The sequence below is a fragment of the Oncorhynchus masou genome, chromosome 30 (genome assembly GCF_036934945.1).
Source record: "Oncorhynchus masou masou isolate Uvic2021 chromosome 30, UVic_Omas_1.1, whole genome shotgun sequence".
Lineage (NCBI taxonomy): Eukaryota > Metazoa > Chordata > Actinopteri > Salmoniformes > Salmonidae > Oncorhynchus > Oncorhynchus masou.
Genome location: NC_088241.1, coordinates 7,622,347 through 7,647,799, shown reverse-complemented (window position 1 = coordinate 7,647,799; position 25,453 = coordinate 7,622,347). Strand labels below are relative to the sequence as shown.

Genomic DNA, 25,453 nt, shown 5'->3' with positions numbered 1-25,453 from the left:
GTATAGCATTACCCAGCTGTGCTTTCCCCTGTGTTCTTACATAACTCTATGATTGGTTTGGTAGTAGATAAACTGGAATGTTTGGTTTGGGAGTAGATATGGCACTAAATCATGTACAGTACATTTGACATTAAATAAACAATTCTTAAGCATACAGACACTTCTGTTTTTGCTGCAAAATACATAATGACTCGAATATAGGTGGATTCACAAATGACAAAAATGCTTGGAACCACAATAAACCAGAATAAAGCTGGCAATCATAAAGATTAACAAATGTATCTTAATGTAAATCAAGCCTGCTTTCTCACACATTGTACATTAATTTAATAATTTAAACATACAAATATAATAGGTAGTTGTTGTGTAATTGTTAGAATACTTGTTAATATTGCGGCACGGTCGGAACTAGAAGCACAAGCATTTCGCTACACTCGCAATAACATCTGCTAACCATGTGTATGTGACCAAAAAAACTGGATTTGACTTCATATAAGTTGCTGAAGGACGTTTGAGGTACAAGCATCATTGTAGAAAATGTCCCAAGTAATAAATACAGCTTTATTATTAAAGGTAAATGGGTAGTGTGGTGTTTAAAAACTTCCCATGGCATGGTTGGGACTACAGTATGTTGTCCTCAAGCCAAAATACAGTTATTTTTTATGATAGATGTGTGTGGTACTGCACCTTGTCACCAACATAACCATTGTTGGTTTCGTTCATTTCAACTTACAGAAAAGAGCTATTGTTAATAAACAAAACATTTACACAAACAGTATTTATCATGTACACATACTGCACACAGGGCTATTTCATTTCCCTTAAACGATATCTAACAGCACTTAAGGTATCATGTACAGCGTACATGACCAGGGCAATGGTACCCAGATCACCCTGAGAGATGATGTTCCTCTATGTTGCTATTCTGCTAAACCATGGGATGCATGCTAATGCTTTTCCCAATTTGTAGTATAGCGCAGTAAGAGAGACTATATCTTATATTTTAAAATTTTAAATCAAATAGCTAAATGATCCTTGGTATGACCATCTTAAAACATTCCATCTGTTAGTTTAGTAGAACCCCCCACCCCGCCTGTCACACAGCTTGTGAACCAGTTATATATTTCGTATTTATTTCACTTGAATTTCAGGAGATTCAATTGCAACCAAATGAACACATTAGGGCTCATGGCACTTGAGAGAAATACATTTGTCATCGCTGAATTGTCAAGGCAACAGTCTGTTGTAAATACTTGACGAGAAAAGGTGTGTGTGCAAGCTCAATATAATATTATCTTCCTGGTGCAAAGTCCCTCAGCCTTGCAGTAAACAGGCCACGCATACTGCTCCCTTTATAATGATATGAGGTTATAAACCTGGTTAAATGTCAGACTGTGGATTAGCAGAAACAATGCCAAGATGTACAACGTTGGCTACCATGAGCTTGGCTCTGGTGCCATTTCAACTATTACTGTATATTATCTTATAGTTATTTTATAACTACTATACTGACCCATCTTCTTCTACATTGTGTGATGAGATATTTATATGTGATGATCATTATAGTCTTATACAACGATAGTATCTACTATACTGATCATGATATCTGATAGCCAGACAAGATATGTCACCCAATGTGCAGCTCTTTCTACATGAAATGGCCAAATCAAAATAACAAAAGCAGCTCAGTCACTTATCTGTGCACCTGCATGATGTCAATACCATAAACATATTATACATTGGTATTACATTCATCTGAGTTAAACAAATGTGCTATCAAAGCTGAGAAAACAGAAATGCATGACATTTAAATGCATGACATGACAGTGCATACTACCTGGTTTCCTTTCCCCCCTCCATTAGCAGAATGTGTATATGCTGGGATGACACACAAACAGCAGTTAGAGATGGCACTGTACTTTACAGTACTGTAGGTTTTACAATCATGTCGCAATAATCAACTTGGTCCATACTTACACCTTCAATCAAATCATTGCCTTAGATTACAGGCATTGGTAGGATAATTAGTATGTTGTGTGTCTGTAGAAGAGTATGGTAAGCAGGAGCAGAGAGATAGGTTTGTTTTCCCAAAGTATTTCCAGATCTGGGCACTAGATAAATGGAGATTCATTTACTATTTGATAGTAGTAGTACACAGTGCAGAAATAGATTTAGACCAAAGGTCATCAAGTTCTCTTTCCTGGGCCTCCTGAGAGGCACAGTGGTTCTATGGAACTGCATCACGGTGCTAGCTGAGATGGGTTCGAGTCCAGTCTAGAGATTCTGGGTTCGAGTCCAGGCTCTGTCGCAGATGGCTGCGACCGGGAGTGTCAGGGTATGCGTGAAGGGCTGTGGGAAGTCAGGAGCAGGAGAGCAGATAGTTGGTAGTAACACGGAGCCATTTATTTGGTGAACCTAAAGCACACGGCACAAACGAACATGAAATACAAAATACGGGTTAAACATAACCCAGCGCAACCAGCCTAAACTGAGCATACATGAACACAGATAAACAATACCACACAAAGACATGGAGTAAACAGAGGGTTAAACACACAACACATAATGAGGGAAATGAGAACCAGGCGTGTGGAAAAACGAGACAAAACAAATGGAAAATGAAAAATGGATCGGCGATGGCTAGAAGTCGTGACAGTACCCCCTCCCCCAACGCGCGGCTCCAACAGCACGTCGACACCGGCATCGGGGACGAGGCGCAGGGCGATCCGGATGGAGACGGTGGAACTCTCGTAGCAGAGAAGGATCCAACACGTCCTCCACCGGAACTCAGCATCTCTCCTCTGGACCATACCTCTCCCAGTCCACGAGGTACTGAAGGCCCCATGCCTGACGTCTCGAATCCAGTACGGAACGAACGGAGTACGCCGAGGCCCCTTCAATGTCCAGAAGGGGCGGAGGAACCTCCCGCACCTCAGACTCCTGGAGCGAGCCACCACCGGCCTGAGGATGGACACATGGAACGAGGGGTTAATGTGTTAATCGGGTGGAAGCTGTAACCTATAACATGCCTCGTTGACTCTCCTCAGGACTTTAAATGGCCCCACAAACCACAGACCCAGCTTCCGGCAGGGCAGGCGGAGGGGCAGGTTTCGGGTCGAGAGCCAGACCCGGTCCCCCGGTGCGAACACTGGGGTCTCACTGCGGTGACGGTCTGCGCAAACTTTCTGGCGCAGCATGGCACGCTGAAGGTGGACATAGGCGGCGTCCCATGTTTCCTCCGCACGCCGGAACCAGTCGTCCACCGCAGGCGCCTCGGTCTGACTCTAATGCCAAGAAGCCAGACCCGGCAGATACCCCAATACACACTGGAAGGGGGTGAGGTTAATGGAGGAGTGGCAGAGCGAGTTCTGGGCCATCTCTGCCCAGGGAATGAACGCTGCCTACTCCCCCGGCCGGTCCTGGCAATAGGACCTCAGAAACCAACCCACATCCTGGTTTACTCTCTCCACCTGCCCGTTACTCTCGGGGTGAAAACCTGAGTTAAGGCTGACCGAGACCCCCAGACGTTCCATGAACGCCTTCCAGACCCTTGAAGTGAACTGTGGACCTCGATCAGACACTAAAGCCTCAGGCACCCCGTAGTGCCGGAAGACGTGCGTAAACAAGGCCTCCGCAGTCTGTAGGGCCTTAGGGAGATTGGGCAGAGAGAGGAGACGGCAGGACTTAGAGAAACAATCCACAACGACCAGGATCGTGGTGTTTCCCTGTGATGGGGGAAGATCGGTCAGGAAATCGATCGACAAGTGTGACCATGGCCGCTGTGGAATGGGTAAGGGGTGTAACTTACCTCTGGGTAGGTGCCTAGGAGCCTTACACTGGGCACACCGAGCAGGAGGAAACATAAACCCTCACGTCCTTAGCCAAAGTGGGCCACCAGTATTCCGCTCAGACAGCGCACTGTCCGACCGATGTGTGGGCCCAATAGATCAGCCAGTAACAGACAGCAGATGGAACGTACAGACGCCCAGCGGGACAATCGAGGGGAGCGGGCTCTGTAAGCAACGCCTGCTCAATGTCCGCGTCCAGCTCCCACACTAACGGTGTCACCAGGCAGGAGGCCGAGAGTATGGGAGTGGGATCCATGGGCCGCTCCTCTGTGTCATACAGCCGGGACAGTGCGTCTGCCTTCACGTTCTGGAAACCTGGTCTGTAAGAAAGGGTTAAAACAAAACGGGTGAAAAACATGGCCCACCTTGCCTGGCGCGGGTTCAGTCTCCTCACCACCCGGATGTACTCCAGATTGCAGTGGTCAGTCCAGATGAGAGAGCACAGCTCCTATCCCAGCCTCGGACGCGTCCACCTCCACTATGAATGCTAAAGAGGGATCCGGATGAGCCAGCACGGGAGCCGAGGTAAACAGAGCCCTCAGGCAACTAAAAGCCCTGTCCGCCTCAGCTGTCCACTGCAAGAGCACCGGGCCCCCCTTCAGCAGTGAGGTAATGAGAGCCGCTACCTGACCAAAATCTCGGATAAAACTCTGGTAGTAGTTGGCAAACCCTAAGAACCGCTGCACCTCCTTTACTGTGGTGGGAGTCGGCCAATTACTCACAATCTCCACCATATTGCGTCCAACAACAACATTGACGAATACTCTGATTCAGTGAGCGAGTGCATCGGCGATGTCGTACCCACAGCAACGATTAAAACATTCCCAAACCAGAAACTGCGGATTGATGGCAGCATTTGCGCGAACCACTGCTTTTAACCAGGGCAAGATCACCGGGAACATGACTGAATACAAACAGTGTAGCTATTCCCTCCGAAAGGCAATCAAACAAGCTAAGCGTCAGTATAGAGACAAAGTAGAGTTGCAATTCAATGGCTCAGACACAAGAGCTATGTGGCAGGGTCTACAGTCAATCACGGATTACAAAAAGAAAACCAGCCCCGTCGCGGACCAGGATGTCTTGCTCCCAGGCAGACTAAATAACTTCTTTGCTCGCTTTGAGGACAATACAGTGCCACTGACACGGCCCGCTACCAAAACCTGCAGACTCTCCTTCACTGCAGCCAACGTGAGTAAAACATTTAAACGTGTTTACCCTCGCAAGGCTGCAGGCCCAGACAGCATCCCCAGCTGCGTCCTCAGAGCATGATCAGACCAGCTGGCTGGTGTGTTTACGGACATATTCAATCAATCCTCATCCCAGTCTGCAGTTCCCACATGCTTCAAGAGGGCCACCATTGTTCCTGTTCCCAAGAAAGCTAAGGTAACTGAGCTAAACGACTACCGCCCCGTAGCACTCACTTCCGTGGGGCAGCATGTAGCCTAGTGGTCAAGTGTTGGGCCAATAACTGAAAGGTTGCTGGATTGACTTCCAGAGCTGACAAGGTAAAACAATCTGTTGTTCTACCCCTGAACAAGGCACTTAACCCACTGTTCCCTGGTATGGTGTCACTGTAAACTCAGTAAAAAAAGAAATGTCCTCTCACTGTCTCAACTTAATTTATTTTCAGCAAACTTAACATGTGTAAATATTTGTATGAACATAACAAGACTCAACAACTGAGACATAAACTGAATTAGTTCCACAGACATGTGACTAACAGAAATTGAATAATTGGTCCTGAACAAAGGGGGGGGGTCAAAATCAAAGGTAAGTCAGTATCTGGTGTGGCCACCATCTGCATTAAGTACTGCAGTGCATATCCTCCTTATGGCCTGCACCAGATTTGCCAGTTCCTGCTGTGAGATGTTACCCCCACTCTTCCACCAAGGCACCTGCAAGTTCCCGGACATTTCTGGGGGGAATGGCCCTAGTCCTCACCCTCCAATCCAACAGGTCCCAGACATGCTCAATGGGATTGAGATCCGAGCTCATCGCTGGCCATGGCAGAACACTGCCATTCCTGTATTGCAGGAAATCACGCACAGAACGAGCAGTATGGCTGGTGGCATTGTCATTCTCGAGGGTCATGTCAGGATGAGCCTGCAGGAAGGGTACCATATGAGGGAGAGATTACCTGCAATGACATCAAGCTCAGTTCGATGATGCTGTGACACACCGCCCCAGACCATGACGGACCCTCCACCTCCAAATTGATCCCGCTTTAGAGTACAGGCATCGGGGTAATGCTCATTCCTTCGACGATAAACGTGAATCCAGCCATCACCCCTGGTGAGACAAAACCGTGAGTCGTCAGTGTAGAGCACTTTTTGCCAGTCCTGTCTGGTCCAGCAATGGTGGGTTTGTGCCCATATGCGACGTTGTTACCGGTGATGTCTGGTGAGGCCTACAGGCCGACAAGCCCTCAGTCCAGCCTCTCTCAGCCTGTTGCGGACAGACTGAGCAATGATGGAGGGATTGTGCGTTGCTGGTGTAACTTGGGCAGTTGTTGTTGTCATCCTGTACCTGTCACACAGGTGTGATGTTCGGAAGTACCGATCCTGTGCAGGTGTTGTTACACGTGCTCTGCCACTGCGAGGACGATCAGCTGTCCATCCTGTCTCCCTGTAGCGCTGTCTTAGGCGCCTCACAGTACGGACATTGCAATTTATTGCCCTGACCACATCTGCAGTCCTCATGCCTCCTTGCAGCATGCCTAAGGCATGGTCACACAGATGAGCAGGGACCCTGGGCAGCTTTCCTTTGGTGTTTTTCAGAGTCAGTTGAAAGGCCTCTTTAGTGTCCTAAATTTTCACAACTGTGACATTAGCTGTTAGTGTCTTAACGACCGTTCCACAGGTGCATGTTCATTAATTGCTTATGGATTGTTGACCAAGCATGGGAAACCCTTTATAATGAAGATACAGTGCCTTGCGAAAGTATTCGGCCCCCTTGAACTTTGCGACCTTTTGCCACATTTCAGGCTTCAAACATAAAAATATAAAACTGTATTTTTTTGTGAAGAATCAACAACAAGTGGGACACAATCATGAAGTGGAACGACATTTATTGGATATTTCAAACTTTTTTAACAAATCAGAAACTGAAAAATTGGGCGTGCAAATGGCCGTATAACTGCATCTTTGTGCTTCAGAGGCAGATGTGTATTCACTTTACTAATGTATGTAAAACATATCCAAACTCATGCGAGAGAGAAAGAAGTAATAGAGAAAGAGTGGACATGTGCCCGTGTATATTCAACGAGGAAGTTCCACTGTTAAAGGGCAATTCCCAGTTGTGGAAAAAGTACTCATTTGTCATACTTGAGTAAAAGTAAAGATAGAAAATGACTCAAGTACCAGTACAGTACTACTTGGGGAAAAGTCTAAAAGTATTTGGTTGTAAATATACGTAAGTATCAAAAGCAAAAGTATAGTATTCCTTACATTAAACAAATCAGACGGCACAATTTTCTTGTTTTTTAAATTGATGGACAGCCAGATGCACACTTCAACACTCAGACACCATTTACAAATAATGTGTTTGTGTTTAGTGAGTCCGCCGGATCAGAGGCAGTAGGGATGACCAGGGATGTTCTCTTGATATGTGTGTGAATTGGAGCATTTTCCTGTCCTGCTAAGCAATGAGAAATGTATGGAGTAAAAAATACATCATTTTCTTTAGGAGTGTATTGAAGTAAAAATAAAAGTTGTCAAAAATATAAATACTAAAGTACAGATACCCAAAAAACTACTTAAGTAGTACTTTAACCTGTTGAAACTCTAGGGGCGCAATTTCATTTTTGGATGAAAAACGTTCCCGTTTTAAACAAGATATTTTGTCACAAAAAGATGCTCGACTATGCATATAATTGATAGCTTTCGAAAGAAAACACTCTGACGTGTCCAGAACTGCAAAGATATTTTCTGTGCGTGCCCTAGAACGTGAGCTTCAGGCAAAACCAAGATGAGACGGCATCCAGGAAATTAGCAGGATTTTTGAGGCTCTGTTTTCCATTGTCTCCTTATATGGCTGTGAATGCGAGAGGAGTAAGTCTGCCCTTTCTGTCGTTTCCCCAAGGTGTCTGCAGCATTGTGATGTATTTGTAGGCATATCATTGGAAGATTGACCATAAGAGACCACATTTACCAGGTGTCCGCCCAGTGTCCTGCGCCGAAATTGGTGCGCTGCAAGTATTTTTCCACAGATTTCAGAGGAGAATGCAGGCTTCCACGAACGATATATCAATGAAGAGATATGTGAAAAAACACCTTGAGGATTGATTCCAAACAACGTTTGCCATGTTTCGGTCGATATTATGGAGTTAATTCGGATAAAGTTTGACGTTGTAGGTGACTGAATTTTTGGTTCGTTTCGGTAGCCAAATGTGATGTACAAAACGGAACGATTTCTCCTACACACAGACGCTTTCAGGAAAAACTGCGCATTTGGTATGTAACTGAGAGTCTCCTCATTGAAAACATCCGAAGCTCTTCAAAGGTAAATTATTTTATTTATTTGGTTATCTGGTTTTTGTGAAAATGTTGCGTGCTAAATGCTACTCAAAATGCTAAGCTAGCTTAGCATACTCTTACACAAATTAGTCAATTGCTATGGTTCAAAAGCATATTTTGAAAATCTGAGATGACAGTGTTGTTAAGAAAAGGCTAAGCTTGAGAGCAGGCGCATTATATTCATTTTATTTGCGATTTTCAGAAATCGTTAACATTGCGTTATGCTAATGAGCCTGAGGCTTTAGTCACGATCCCGGATCCGGGATGGGGAGTTTCAACAGGTTAAAGTACTTTTACATAAGTACTTAACACAACTGTCAATTCTAACACTTTTCTACATCATTTTACATTTCACATTTTTGTAATTTAGCAGACACTCTTATCCTGAACGTCTTGAGAGCATACATTTTCATATCTTTTCATTTCATTATCTCCAGCACAATACCAGTGTCTACATATGTGAAAACTGCACAATTTTATACTTTTTATAAACAAATATATAAAGTTCTACTCAATGAAATCCTCAAACATTGATTTTCGTGCACTGTGAAATTTGCAGTGACGTGGGGAGAAAGAAAATGCCCTCCCTCTGGCTAAAAACCGATTACAAACAAGCAAGATTTCTGGCTCTCACAGACCTGTAACTTCTTTCAGAGGCTCCTCTGTCCTCCACTCGTTACCTGTATTAATGGCACATGTTTGAACTTGTTATCAGTATAAAAGACACCTGTCCACAACCTCAAACAGTCACACTCCAAACTCCACTATGGCCAAGACCAAAGAGTTGTCAAAGGACACCACAAACAAAATTTTAGACCTGCACCAGGCTGGGAAGACTGAATCTGCAATAGGTAAGCAGCTTGTTTTGAAGAAATCAACTGTGGGAGCAATTATTAGGAAATGGAAGACATACAAGACCACTGATAATCTCCCTCGATCTGGGGCTCCACGCAAGATCTCATCGCGTGGGGTCAAAATGATCAAAAGAACGGTGAGCAAAAATCCCAGAACCACACGGGGGGACCTAGTGAATGACCTGCAGAGAGCTGGGACCAAAGTAACAAAGCCTACCATCAGTAACACACTGCTGCCAGGGACGCAAATCCTGACATGTCCCCCTGCTTAAGCCAGTACATGTCCAGGCCCGTCTGAAGTTTGCTAGAGAGCATTTGGATGATCCAGAAGAAGATTGGGAGAATGTCATATGGTCAGATGAAACCAAAATATAACTTTTTGGTAAAAACTCAACTTGTCGTGTTTGGAGGACAAAGGATGCTAAGTTGCATCCAAAGAACACCATACCTACTGTGAAGCATGGGGGTGGAAACATCATGCTTTGGGGCTGTTTTTCTGCAAAGGGACCAGGACGACTGATCCGTGTAAAGGAAAGAATGAATGGGGCCATGTATCATGAGATTTTGAGTGAAAACCTCCTTCCACCATCAAGGGCATTAAAGATGAAATGTGGCTGGGTCTTTCAGCATGACAATGATCCCAAACCCACCGCCCGGGCAACAAAGGAGTTGCTTCGTAAGAAGCATTTCAAGGTCCTGGAGTGGCCTAGCCAGTCTCCAGATCTCAACCCCATAGAAAATCTTTGGAGGGAGTTGAAAGTCTGTGTTGCTCAGCAACAGCCCCAAAACATCACTGCTCTAGAGGAGATCTGCATGGAGGAATGGGCCATAATACCAGCAACAGTGTGTGAAAACCTTGTGAAGGCTTAGAGAAAACGTTTGACCTCTGTCATTGCCAACAAAGGGTATATAACAAAGTATTGAGATAAACTTTTGTTATTGACCAAATACTTATTTTCCAATAAATTCATAAAAAAATCCTACAATATGATTTTCTGGATTTTTTTTCTCATTTTGTCTGTCATAGTTGAAGTGTACCTATGATGAAAATTACAGGCCTCTCTCATCATTTTAAGTGGGAGAACTTGCACAATTGGTGGCTGACTAAATACTTATTTGCCCCACTATATATCCTACCAAGGGGACATTAAAAACTGTAATATCATATGTTTCACTGAGTCATGGCTGAACGATGACATTTTGAACAAAGAGCTGGCGGGTTTACACTCTATTGGCAAGACAGAACAGCAGCATCTGGTGAGACACGGGGTGGGGGCCTATGCATATTTGTAAACAATAGCTGGTGCACAATATATGTCACAAATAAAATTTGATTTGATTTGATTTGAATATCTAAGGAAGTCTCAGGGTTTTGCCTGCCTGAGCTAGAGTATCTCATGATAAGCTGTAGACCACACCATCTACCTAGATTGTTTTCATCTGTATTTTTCATAGTTGTCTACATACCATCACAGACTGAGGTTGGCACTAAAAACGCACTCAATTAGCTCTATTCCACCATAAGCAAACAGGGAAACGCTCATCCAGAGCATTAAAGTTGCGGACGGCGACTTTAATGCAGGGGAACTATATCAGTTTTACCTCATTTCTATCAGAGTGTTAAATGTGCAACCATATTCCAGCACTTACTGATAAAGCCAGTAACTGATGTGGTGTACTCCTCAATGCCATCGGAAGAATCCCGGAACATATTCCAGTCTGTGCTAGCAAAACAGTCCTGTAGTTTATCATCTGCTTCATCTGATCACTTTTTTATAGATCGAGTCCACATCAACAACAAACTAGAATGGCCAAACACACCAAGACAGTCGTGATGAGGGCACGACAAACACATTCCCCCTCAGGAGACTGAAAAGATTTGGCGTGGGTCCTCAGATCCTCAAAAGGTTTTACAGCTCCCCCATCGAGAGCATCCTGACAGGTTGCATCACTGCCTGGTATGGCAACTATTTGGTCTCCGACCACAAGAAACTGCAGAGGGTAGTGCGTATGGCCCAGTACATCATTGGGGCCAAGCTTCCTGCCATCCAGGACCTCTATAACAGGCAGTGTCAGAGGAAGGCCCTAAAAATTGTCAAAGACTCCAGCCACCCTAGTCATAGACTGTTCTCTCTGCTACCACACAGCAAGCGGTACCAGAGCGCCAAGTCTAAGTCCAAGAGGCTTCTAAATAGCTTCTACCCCCAAGCCATAATATTCCTGAACGGCTAATCAAATTGCTACCCAGACTATTTGCACTGCCCCCCCCATGCTGCTGTTATTCTCTGTTATTATCTATGCATAGCCACTTTAATAACTCTATCTTCATGTACATAATTACTGTATACAGCCAAGCAATTGTTATCTACTGCTGCTCTTTAGCGATTTGTAATTCCTGTCTCTTACTTTTTTAGAGATTTTCTTAAAACCACATTGTTGGTTAAGGGCTTGTAAGTAAGCATTTCATTGTAAGGTCTACACCTGTTGTGTTCGGTGCATGTGACAAATTCAATTGGATTTGATTTGATTAGTTTTGTGCTAGAGATAATGAATATGAGGTTAAAAAGTGGTGTAATTGCCCTTCAAAAGAGAGAAGTGCTTTAAAATATTCAATGAGGAAATTCCCGAAATATTACACTGCTAAAAGAGAGTAGTGATTTCATATTATACATGGAGCTCATTCATTACAGTTAATTATTACAATTAAGTATCTGTTACTGAAAGATTCTTTAGTTTAAATAATTTAAACCCCAAATAGTTTGTCTCAGTTGTACTTTTTCTGTACTATACAGCAATTGGAAAGCAGAACCCCATGTGCTTATTCCCTGCCAATCCAAGACAGAAATGTTAGCCATGTTACAGCAAAAAGAATTTATTGGCATCAAAATGTAAATTCTTCCATAAAAGTGCAATTATTTCAAAACAAATAGTTGTATTGTAAACAGACGAGTCTACAATTCATTATGACAATAATCATGTGCAGTATGTACAGTAGCAGTATACAGGTCAGAATGATGAAACTTCAATGACAAGCCCAAATTGACATCATAGGAACCAATGGATTCATATGAGTACAAAGGAATTACTAAGTGTATTGAGAGGGTTGACTGAGAGGGCCTTTGATGTTGGAGTATAGCATTACCCAGCTCTGCTTTCCCCTGTGTTCTTACATAAATCTATGATTGGTTTGGTAGTAGATAAACTGGAATGTTTGGTTTGGGAGTAGATATGGCACTAAATCATGTACAGTACATTTGACATTAAATAAACAATTCTTAAGCATACAGACACTTCTGTTTTTGCTGCAAAATACATAATGACTCGAATATAGATGGATTCACAAATAACAAAAATGCTTGGAACCACAATAAACCATAAAGATTAAAAAATGTATCTTACTGTAAATCAAGCCTGCTTTCTCACACATTGTACATTAATTTAATAATTTAAACATACAAATATAGTAGGTAGTTGTTGTGTAATTGTTAGATTATTTGTTAATATTGCTGCACGGTCGGAACTAGCAGTGCTCGTATCTTACTGTAAATCAAGCCTACTTTCTCATATTGTACATTCGTTTAATACTTTTAAATATTGTAATATGCTATTGAAATAGGTTTGAGGTATTATTAAAGCTAAATGGGTAGTGTGGTGTTTAAAAACTTCCCATGGCATGGTTGGGACTACAGTATGTTGTCCTCAAGCCAAAATACAGGTATTTTTATGATAGATGTGTGTGGTACTGCACCTTGTCACCGACATAACCATTGTTGGTTTCGTTCATTTCAACTTTTAATAAGAAATATATTATATTTTATTCCCCATCTTGTTATTGGTGTTTTAATAATCAAATAGCCATAGGGAAATTATTGTTCCAAATAATTATTGACTGCACGCACTGTACACTCAGACAAACAAATCAACAGTGAGAGAGCCATCTATTGCTAATAAACAAAGCAAACAGTATTTATCATGTACACATACTGCACACAGGGCTATTTCATTTCCCTGTTATGATATCTAACAGTACTTAAAGGTATCATGTACACCATACATGCAAATGACCAGGGATAAGGTACCCATGTGACCCTGAGAAATGATGTTCCTCTGTGTTGCTGTTCTAATAAATCATGGGATGCATGCTAATGATTTTCACTATTTGTCGGATAGTACAGTTACTTCAACAGTACTGTATGTATGATAACTGAAAAGAGCAGTTAGAGAGACTATCTTTAATGGCACATTGTGTATGTAGCTGTATTATTTGTGTATATCAATATATTCACTATCCATCACGATCTGATGAGCTATTACGACATTATCATTACTATTAGTTGAGTATGCATTTTAAAACAGATTAACACCCAATGTAATGATAATAGCTAAGGGGTGAACTGACATTTTTGTTTGTCCAGGGATCTCTAAGGCCTAATAAAGGATGCATTATTAGAAAACGTTTGGTTGGCACATTGACACAGAGAAGGTTGTGGGGCTTCACTGACCATGTCTGAACAGGCCTAGTCACCCTGACTGACCCCAACTGGTCCAGATGATTGACAGGGAGGGGTGGTCAGTTCCTTCGGACGTCTGAGTAGACGGTGGATGCAGCATCAGGGGCAGGCTTATGGGCAGGTTTTTTCACCTGGGTGTACTGGGACTGGTGGGCCTGGTAGGTGGGTTAGGTCGGCTGACCGGGCCTGTTGTTGACTCTGACCTGAGCGTACTCTGTGGAGGAAATACCCAGGTTCCCCAGCTGAACTGACCCACCATCCCTCTTCTGGAATTGCGTGATGTCTGCATAGTTTAGCTCCTAGGAGGAGAAAGGAGAGACATGTCTTAGTTCAGTCCTGACCATGACCTGACAAGGACAAACTCAGGGCCCTTTTTATACTGCATCACATCGAGAGCTATAAGCACCAGAGCAGTGGATAATTACAAACACAGAGTTAGTTCAGTCAACTTTTTTTGGTTATTTCTCGTACAACTTCTTGAGGGCAGGGAACTTGTTACGTCCCCTCAAACTGTGTGGTCGTTACTAGCCTTGTATGCCAGGAGTGAAGGTGTGTCACACAGCTAGTGAACCAGTTACCAGACTAGGCCATTATGAGCAGGTTGTCATGTTTCTATTATTATCTTGAAAGAGGTCAGTGTTGTTGATTACGAAGATAGTTCATTATATTTTTTACATTTCTTTCGGTTGAGTTTTAGAAGACATTAAATTGCAGCCAAATGGACACATTAGGGCTCATGGCACTTGACAGACATACATTTGTCATCGCTGAGTAGACAAGGCAACAGCCTGTTGTAAATACTTCACAAGGAAAGTTGTGTGTGCAAGCTCAATATAATATTCTCTTCCTGGAGCAAATTCCCTCAGCCTTACAGTAAAAAGGCAATGCATACTACCCCTGCCTGAAAGTGTGATTACAGGAGATATACTGTAGCTGACCAGGAGCTTGGCTCTGGTGCCATTTAAGCTATTACTGTATATTATCTTATAGTTATTTTATAACTATTATACTGTCCCATCTTCTTCTACATTGTGTGATGAGATATTTATATGTGATGATCATTATAGTCTTATACAACGATAGAATCTACTATTCTGATCATGATATCTGATAGCCAGACAAGATATGATATCGTACATGTCGCCCAGAGTGCAGCTATTTTTGCACAAAATGGCAGTATCAAAGGAACAAAAGCAGGTCAGTTAATTATCTGTGCACCTGAATGATGTCAATACTGTAAATAAAGGAAATTAACTCAGTAAAAAAAGAAACGTCCTCTCACTGTCAACTGCATTTATTTTCCACAGACATGTGACTAACAGAAATTGAATAATTGGTCCTGAACAAAGGGGGGAGTCAAAATCAAAAGTAAGTCAGTATCAGGTGTGGCCACCAGCTGCATTAACTACTGCAGTGCATCTCCTCTTCATTGCCATTCCTTGCTGTGAGATATTACCTCACTCTTCCACCAAATCACCTGCAAGTTCCCGGACATTTCTGGGGAATGGCCCTAGCCCTCACCCTCCGATCTAACAGATCCCAGTCATGCCTAATGGGATTGAGATCCGGGCTCTTCGCTTGCCTTGGCCTTGCAGGAAATCATGCACAGAACGAGCAGTATGGCTGGGAGCATTCTCATGCTGGCGGGCCATGTCAGGATGAGCCTGCAGGAAGGGTACCACATGAGGGAGGAGGATGTCTTCCCTGTAACGGACAGTGTTGAGATAGCCTGCAATGACAAGAATCTCAGTCCGATGATGCTGTGACACACTGCCCCAGACCATGACGGACCCTCCACTTCCAAATCGATCCCGCTCCAGAGTACAGGCCTCGGTGTAACGCTCATTACATTGAAGATAAACGCGAATCCGACAATCACCCCTGGTGAGACAAAACCGTGACTCGTCAGTGAAGAGCAGTTTTTGCCAGTCCTGTCTGGTCCAGCGACAGTGGGTTTGTGGCCATAGACAACATTGTTTCCGGTGATGTCTGGTGAGGACATACCTTACAACAGGCCTACAAGCCCTCAGTCTAGCCTCTCTCAGCCAATTGCGGACAGTCTGAGCAATGATGGAGGGATTGTGCGTTCCTGGTGTAACCCAGGCAGTTGTTGCCATCCTGTACCTGTCCCGCAGGTGTGATGTTCGGATGTACCAATCCTGTGTAGGTGTTGTTACACGTGGTCTGCCACTGCGAGGACGATCAGCTGTCCATCCTGTCTCCCTGTAGCGCTGTCTTAAGCGTCTCACAGTACAGACATTGACATTTATTGCCCTGGCCACATCTGCAGTCCTCATGCCTCATTGCAGCATGCCTAAGGCATGTTCACACAGATGAGCAGGGACTCTGGGCATCTTTCTTTTAGTGTTTTTCAGAGTCAGTTGAAAGGCCTCTTTAGTGTCCTAAGTTTTCATAACTGTGACCTTAATTGCCTACTGTCTGTACGCTGTTAGTGTCTTAACGACTGTTCCACAGGTGCATGTTCATTAATTGATTATGGTTCGTTGAACAAGCATGGGAAACCATGTTTCAACCCTTTACAATGAAGATATGTGAAGTTATTTGGATTTTCACAAATGATCTTTGAAAGACAAGGTCCTGAAAAGGGCTGTTTCTTTTTTAGCTGAGTTTATTATACATTGGCATGACATTCATGTGAGTTAAACAAATACACTATCAAAGCTATGAAAACAGAAAACAATGACAGTTAAATGCATGACATGACAGTGCACAGTACCTGGTTTCCTCCTAACCCCCCTCCATTAGCAGAACTTTCACCTGCTGGGATGACACACAAAAAGCACTTAGAAATGGGATTGCACTTTACAGTAGAGTAGGTTTCACAATCATGAAGCACTAATCAACATTGACTGCTAATACTCACACCTTCAATCAAAACATTGCCTTAGATTACAGGCATGATGGTTAGTTCGGTTTTTTTGTGTCTAGAAGATTATGATAATCAGGAGCAGAGAGATATGTTTGTTTTCCCAAACAGACAGAGGAAGTTAAGTATTTACACAGCTGGGAACTAGAGAGATGGAGATCAGTTGACTATTAGATAGTGGTATTAGACAATGTAGAAATATAGACCAAAAGTTCATCAAGTTGCCTTTTCTAGAAACAGAAATGTTTGATTCATTTACAAAATGGATGCCTGTGATAGCATAGCAAGCATAGCAAGCACACACACACAACTTATACTTACTGTTGCCAACTGTCCTTCCACCGGATGTTATTTTCTTGAAGTAGCTAATTGAAAATAAGTAGCAGTCATTATCTTTGGGAAATGAATAATGAATAATATCCTGTTATGATAATATAACCTTCACCTTTATAACCTTCACCTTTACTGTAAATCATACTCCACCTCTTCTATTCACAGACCGGAGCAATTCTTAGGTTGTTATCAGTCTATAGTTACCTTTTTATTAATTGTCAAATGCTTTCCTGCAATTGACCTTTCACAGCTCCAATGTCACATTGTTTACATCTATTTATTTTGAACCCCTCTCATATTACAGTATAACCAACGACTCCTCAATTCACATCTGATTACAGAAATGTGTGTTTGCGTACATGAAAAGCCATTCCTTGCAAGAAAATCCCTGAGGCAATGTATGATAAGACCAAGCCTCTACAAGCCCTGTACTATAATAAACGGTTTTGAGAGAAGTTGTGACAACCAAGGAAGTTGACAAATGAAAACTCAACTAAATAGGGAAATCTCTCTTCTGGTCCTCCAACCTTGGCACTACGTTCCAAGAGTTCAAGTCTGAGTGCAATCTGCCAGTCTCATCATGAGCAAACACCTGTTTTACTTTCAGCATGGGTCAGTGAGACACACATTAAGCAAACCTAAAGGGTCAAGGTTCAGCTAACTAGTTGGCTGTCTGACTAACTATTTCAAGCATAGAGCTTAAAAGCTAAACCAATATGAAACACCATACAGAGCAAGGATATGTGGGACAAAAAAATTGCTTAGAATAAAATGTAGCTGTTACTTACCCCTTTTTCATAGCTGCCACCCCACCTATCACTGTCACTGCAACCACAGCTACTGCACCCAAACTACCACCAACGATGGCACCAACATTCAGTCCACCTTGTGTTGATCCCTTCACTGCAAAGAACAGGGACAGAACCATACAGCGATGAGATTGAGCATATACAGTACACTTTGAATAAGCCATGTTGCCATCTCATCGGGTGAGGAGATCATTTCAAAGCAGCAAACTACATGAAGTTTAAAATCACATTTCTTCACCTTCCAGACTAGGTTGGTGAGTTCACATTTACTGTACATTTAGTACTTAATAAATGCATAATTGTATCAAAGTGTTTTGATACAAAATGTTGCCTTTATGTCTAAACTCAAGGAAATCTTAACTACTTACAGTGGGGCAAAAAAGTATTTAGTCAGCCACCAATTGTGCAAGCTCTCCTACTTAAAAAGATGAGAGAGGCTTGTAATTTTCATCATAGGTACTATGACAGACAAAATGAGAAAAAAAATCCAGTAAATCACATTGTAGGATTTTTAATGAATTTATTTGCAAATTATGTTGGAAAATAAGTATTTGGTCACCTACAAACAAGCAAGATTTCTGGCACTCACAGACCTGTAACTTCTTCTTTAAGAAGCTCCTCTGTCCACTCGTTACCTGTATTAATGGCACATGTTTGAACTTGTTATCAGTATAAAAGACACCTGTCCACAACCTCAAACAGTCACACTCCAAACTCCACTATGGCCAAGACCAAAGAGCTGTCAAAGGACACCAGAAACAAAATTGTAGACCTGCACCAGGCTGGGAAGACTGAATCTGCAATAGGTAAGCAGCTTGGTTTGAAGAAATCAACTGTGGGAGCAATTATTAGGAAATGGAAGACATACAAGACCACTGATAATCTCCCTCGATCTGGGGCTCCACGCAAGATCTCACCCCGTGGGGTCAAAATGATCACAAGAACGGTGAGCAAAAATCCCAGAACCACACGGGGGTCCTAGTGAATTACCTGCAGAGAGCTGGGACCAAAGTAACAAAGCCTACCATCAGTAACACAATACGCCACCAGGGACTCAAATCCTGCAGTGCCAGACGAGTACATGTCCAGGCCCGTCTGAAGTCCAGTACATGTCCAGGCCCGTTGCTAGAGAGCATTTGGATGATCCAGAAGAAGATTGGGAGAATGTCATATGGTCAGATAAAACCAAAATATAACTTTTTGGTAAAAACTAAACTCGTTGTGTTTGGAGGACAAAGAATGCTGAGTTGCATCCAAAGAACACCATACCTACTGTGAAGCATGGGGGTGGAAACATCATGCTTTGGGGCTGTCTTTCTGCAAAGGGACCAGGACGACTGATCCGTGTAAAGGAAAGAATGAATGGGGCCATGTATCGTGAGACTTTGAGTGAAAACCTCCTTCCATCAGCAAGGGCATTGAAGATGAAACGTGGCTGGGTCTTTCAGCATGACAATGATCCCAAACACACCGCCCGGGCAACGAAGGAGTGGCTTCGTAAGAAGCATTTCAAGGTCCTGGAGTGGCCTAGCCATTCTCCAGATCTCAAAGCCATAGAAAATCTTTGGAGGGAGTTGAAAGTCCATGTTGCCCAGCAACAGCCCCAAAACATCACTGCTCTAGAGGAGATCTGCATGGAGTAATGGGCCAAAATACCAGCAACAGTGTGTGAAAACCTTGTGAAGACTTACAGAAAACGTTTGACCTCTGTCATTGCCAACAAAGGGTATTTAACAAAGTATTGAGATAAACTTTTGTTATTGACCAAATACTTATTTTCCACCATCATTTGCAAATAAATTTATTCATTTTTCCCTCATTTTGTCTGTCATAGTTGAAGTGTACCTATGATGAAAATGACAGGCCTCTCTCATCTTTTTAAGTGGGAGAACTTGCACAATTGGTGGCTGACTAAATACTTTTTTGCCCCACTGTATTGGTTGTGTCATACTCACAATTAACAGTGAGATTGTAAGATGCATTCTCATTGCTGAGAAGGTTGGCGAGATGACACAGGAATATCCCAGAATCTGTTAAATTCAAAGGACTGATAGAAACTGTCTTATTATCCCCAGAGAAGGTGATTCTTTCACTATGAGACAGAGGTTGACCATCCTTCATCCAGTCTCTGTTGCTGATGGAGCCAGAAGCATCACAGGTTAAGGTGACAGAACCCCCTTCGATGATTGGAGAGTTTGAGGAAATTGTGAGTTTAGCACTAGATATTCTTTCTGTGAAAAGGAGTACAGAAATGGTTACTTGAATGAGAAAGGCTACAATAATGTAGTTTATAAATTACCCTTTTTTTACTAATAGTGAACAACTCTACAAAAAACCTGTTTTAGTCTTACATACTGTACATACAGTTCCAGTCAAAAGTTTGGCCACATCTACTTATTTTAAGGTTTTTCTTGATTTTGTCTATGTTCTACGTTGTAAAAAGTTGAGAAATCAAAACTATGAAATAACCCATATGGAGTTCACGTAGTAACCAAAAAAGTGTACTTTAAGACATTTAAGTCAGTAAATGAGGAACATTTCAAGAACTTTGAAAGTTTCTTCAAGTGCAGTTGCAAAAACCATCAAGTGCTTTGAGGAAACTGGCTCTCATGAAGACCGCCACAAGAAAGGAAGACCCAGAGTTACCTCTGCTGCAGAGGATAAGTTCATTAGAGTTAACTGCACCTCAGATTGCAGCCAAAATAAATGCTTCAGAGTTCAAGTAACAGACACATCTCAACATCAACTGTGTGAGTCAGGCTTTCATGGTCGAATTCCTGCAAAGAAACCACTACTAAAGGACACCAATAAGGAGAAAAAACTTGCATGGGCCAAGAAACATGAGCAAAGGACATTAGACCAGTGGAAATCTGTACTTTGGTCTGTTGAGTCCAAATCTGTGATTTTTGGTTCCAACCGCCGTGTCTTTATGAGACGCAGAGTAGGTGAACAGATTATCTCCGCATGTGTGGTTCCCACCGTGAAGCATGGAGGAGGAGGTGCGATGGTGTGGGTTGCTTTACTGGTGACACTGTCTGTGATTTATTTAGAATTCAAGGCACACTTAAGCAGCATGGCTACAACAGCATTCTGCAGCGAACCGCCATCCCATCTGGTTTGCGCTTAGTGGGACTATCATTTGTTTTTCTTTACAGGACAATGACCCAAAACACACCTCCAGGCTGTGTAAGGGATATTTGACCAAGGAGAGTGATGGAGTGCTGCACCAGATGACCTGGCCTCCACAATCACTCGACCTGAATCCGTTTAAGATGGGTTGCAATGAGTTGGACAGCAGAGTGAAGGAAAAGCAGCCAACAAGTGCTCAGCACATGTGGAAACTGCTTCAGGACTGTTGGAAAAACATTCCTCATGAAGCTGGTTGAGAGAATGCCAAGAGTGTGCAAAGCTGTCATCAAGGCAAAGGTCATACTTTGAATAATCTCAAATATAAATATTGTTTGGTTACTACATGATTCCATATGTGTTATTTCATAGTGTTGATTTCTTCACTATTATTATACAATGTAAAACAATAGTAAAAATAAAGAAAATCCTTGAATGAGTAGGTGTTCTAAAACTTTTGACTGGTACTTATTTTATTTTATTCAACCTTTATTTAACCCAGCAAGTCAGTTATGCTTTGACTGTTTCGTGTAAGTACACGTTTCAATATAGATCCTGTCTCAGCCTCCAGTATTTATGCTGCAGTAGTTTATGTGTCGGGGGGCTAGGGTCAGTTTTTTATATCTGGAGTACTTCTCCTGTCCTATTCGGTGTCCTGTGTGAATTTAAGTGTGCTCTCTCTAAATCTCTCTTTCTCTCTTTCTTTCTCTCTCTCGGAGGACCTGAGCCCTAGGACCATGCCTCAGGACATGATGACTCCTTGCTGTCCCCAGTCCACCTGGCCGTGCTGCTGCTCCAGTTTCAACTGTTCTGCCTCATTGTTATTGGACCATGCTGGTCATTTATGAACATTTGAACATCTTGGCCATGTTCTGTTATATTCTCCACCCGGCACAGCCAGAAGAGGGCTGGCCACCCCACATAGCCTGGTTCCTCTCTAGGTTTCTTCCTAGGTTTTGGCCTTTCTAGGGAGTTTTTCCTAGCCACCGTGCTTCTAAACCTGCATTGCTTGCTGTTTGGGGTTTTAGGCTGGGTTTCTGTACAGCACTTCGAGATATCAGCTGATGTACGAAGGGCTATATAAAGAAATTTTATTTTATTTTATTTAGATGGCCAATACTCTCAATGTGAATTCTATCACATCCTTTCTTTAGTGCATGGCCGTCAAATTATCACCTTTCATTCCCTCACAATGCCTGATTCACGCAATCGACAGAACACTAATTCTTGAGACAACCACAGCAAACTGAAAACCAACTAAATAAACATTGCACACTAGTAAGCACAAAACTCACATTGATGTAACAAAGACCAAATATCAGCTGTGACTTTCCTGTACCAATGAAACCATCAAAGCCAGTCTTTGTTTTCTCCAATAACTGTCTATTCCTCTTTCCCACTTACCTAGCCATGAAACAAAATCCCTTTTGTTGTTTACAGTCATTGGAGTTCTCTGGGGTTTCCCAAAAAATGACACACAGCTCTCGCATTGACACATCCATTGGAGCACACTGGCACACAAGGCTAACTTTGCAAAGTGAGATCATGGCCAGGACTGGTGAGTTTTTGGGCACACACTGAATACCCAGCTGTTACTTACAACTGGAAATATTTTTCAAAAGATGCATGGTTGAGTGTGGGAAATCTCAGAGCTATTTAAAATGTCAATTGTTGAAGTCTGAAACATTCAGTTCTGGACAGAACCGCTGACACTACCCCACAGAACTACAAACACCGGTAAATACTACAATGTGGATTTTGTGTCACAGCTACCACTTACCCAGCACAGTGATGTCAGAGGGCTCAGATGTCTGGTACCCCAGGGTTCTGGTATTATGGGCCCAGCAGCTGTACCTACCACTCTGACTGGCCTGGATGTTCTCCAGCCTGAGTACTGGTCCCTGATTGGACAGCAGTTCTCCATTCAGAGCCCACTGAAACTGGGCAGGAGGACTGGACACAGCTGAGCAGGACAGCGTGAGGTCTGACCCTGATCCATACAGTACATCTAGAGGGGTCACCTTCAATGTTATGTTTTCTGGACCATCTGTAATAAATGGTCCATGTCAAACACCTTAGCTAAAAAATAAGGATGGCCAAAAGTAATCTACAGTTCTAATACTGTAGACCACATTCATCAATGTCATGAATGTAAAAGTGGATCGATCTAGATCAAGCGTCCTATCGCCAAAGGCACACCACAACTGTCTACAAATGTTTATGGTAGTGGAAGATGTTAGAATAGGATGAAGGGAAGTTGCATACTAAACAGGAATGTTTTTTTCTATACCAGAACAAGGGGAGTTATTTTCAAGATGTTTGATGTCTTGTTATTTTTCAGTTGAATTGCCACTATGGGAAGCAAACTCAAGAAATTACAAGATGAAGTACACAGGTAAACAATGTTTACACATACTGTATCTCTTTCCACATGCAGTTCACTTAGAAGGGTAAGACATGCAGGTTAGAGACTCACAGCTGATGGTGAGGGTTATACTCTCATTGCCACTGTTGATGGGGTTGGAGACAATACACCAGAACGGCCCCTGGTCATACCGGGTCACTCTGACTATGGTGAGAGTGCTGTTTCCATCATCAAGCTGAACTCCATCACTGGCTGTGAACTCTGAGCTGCCATTCAGCCAGTGGTAAGAGAGGGAGGAGCCAGAGGAGGAGCAGGACAGACTGACAGAGCTGTTGAACTCCACTAAGTCTATGTTGTTGGCAGTTATTGTCATCTTGGAGACTGGCGCTGTGGGTTAAAAACACAATAACAACTTCCTATTGGCTTAGAAAACAATCTGATCCAAAGCCATAGAGTGTTTGGCCAGATTTTTTATCGATTGTTCATTTGAATGGAGCACTTGGATCTGTTCCATCCAGAAGAGCTCAACAGTATTAACCAATTGTAACTTGAACCAGCAAATTGGCAGTAACTGTTTTAGACATAAAACAGCAATAATGCACCTACAATAACTTGCTCACAAGCTAAAAATCACAAATCACAAACTGATTCCCAAGATAGTCTGACTATGCCTTTTGGGTAGTGGCGGTTTGATGCAGGAGCACCCCCTGCTAAAAGCACAGCATTAGTCAAGCACTGCATTTCATGTTTTTGAGAAAGAACATAATGACTGTATAAGTATGATCATTATGACATTACGATTGCAATGTGCGACCTGGAACGCATGAACAGTGTGTTTGCCAGGGATAATTTTATAAAATGAATTGGATTGGAGAGTTTCTAAGGTGCTTTAGACACGTTTCCAGAATGAAATGGGGCCCTAAGGTTATACTTAAACACAAAACTATCAAATACCTAAGTAGGTAAAATACATATCAAAAAAAGGGCTGGAGTATGTAAATGGAGAAATCATATAAAGCTGTATTTTGAGTGGAAGGCAACCAAATACAGGTGAGTGAAAATCTCTGGATTTCCTTGGAAGACTTGCTTCTTCTGGAATTGAACAATTATATATTTACTGGAAAAAAAAGTACAGTAAAAATGTACCGTATTTCAAAATCATTCCTAAAGGATGGTGTGTCAGTATGTATTATGGTACAGTACAGGTGACACATTTAGGAATATCCAGCCTTCCTTGTAAAGATAATATAAGGCTTACTGTAATTAGAATTCAAGGTATAGTGTGTGGAGTGTACCGCTGATGTAAAACCAAATTGGTATTGTCAGAGAATGACTGCAGCAACACAAAGTACTCACCATACACCCTCAATGTAGTTTTCCCTTCAAGTGGTTGTCCAACTGTTAATATAGAGACAAAATATTCTCCCGTGTCACTCAGGACTAGATTCCTGAGTTCCAGAGATCCAGTAGTAGTATCCAAAGTGATTCTTCCTACATATCCAGTACCTATATCGTCAGCCGCAATACCACCACTGGTTATTACATTAAAACCATTAGCTGTCCAGGCTACGGACCTAAATGGTGAGTTTGGTGGATTAACGATTGTGAATGTCACATTGTGTGTAACCTCCCCGACCATGGATTCTGCTGGTAACAAACCTTTTCCATAACACAACCCTGGAGAGACAAGCATAGGTTTGAGTAACAATTATTTCCTGAATTATCCACTATTTCAACTCTATGGCATACCAACTCAAGTAGTAGTCCATGCGTTTGTACAGTTGTGTAGGTTGATAACACAATTACACTATACATATCTTAAATTCCAACATTCAGTATGTAAATGTGAATAAAAACTACTAATTAAAATATGTTAAATAAATGTAAGCAGCACATTACTCAATACTGTGTATACATTTCACAGTACAAATGTGCCATCTACAAAAATCAATCAATTATATTGGTCTTACCTACAACATGAAAACATAGTGAAAGGTAAAAGTTAAAGGGTCGAGAATCCATTCGAACCACTAGACAGATGCATGTATAGTAGCTACTGTGTACGCTTTAGTTTGGTGAACACACCCAGTTGAAAAACTATTCTTGTTTTGCCCTGGAAGCCACCACCCAGACAATCCAGCCTCAGAGGCTGCACAATCAAATTCCACCCTCTTGCTCCTACCAATGAAATTAAACCTACTCCAGA

General features: G+C 42.4%; 1 protein-coding gene across 4 annotated transcripts; it reads right to left on the bottom strand.

Annotated features, from left to right (window-relative positions):
- Positions 1-12,072: 12,072 nt before the first annotated feature.
- Positions 12,073-25,428, bottom strand: LOC135521949 (carcinoembryonic antigen-related cell adhesion molecule 1-like). Of its 4 annotated transcripts, none has more exons than XM_064947774.1 (9): positions 25,218-25,428; positions 24,604-24,924; positions 23,359-23,634; positions 22,663-22,929; positions 19,712-19,987; positions 17,736-17,850; positions 16,936-16,979; positions 16,465-16,505; positions 12,073-14,026 (listed from the first exon to the last, which is right to left on the bottom strand). In XM_064947774.1, the coding sequence occupies exons 1-9, from the start codon at positions 25,267-25,269 to the stop codon at positions 13,895-13,897; spliced, it is 1,524 nt and encodes a 507-aa protein (XP_064803846.1). In that variant the 5' UTR covers positions 25,270-25,428; the 3' UTR covers positions 12,073-13,894. The 4 variants fall into 4 exon arrangements, with proteins under 4 accessions (XP_064803846.1, XP_064803847.1, XP_064803845.1 ...); XM_064947775.1 differs by having other exon boundaries at positions 16,465-16,508; positions 22,741-22,929; positions 25,218-25,426; XM_064947773.1 differs by having other exon boundaries at positions 16,465-16,508; positions 25,218-25,425.
- Positions 25,429-25,453: the final 25 nt, after the last annotated feature.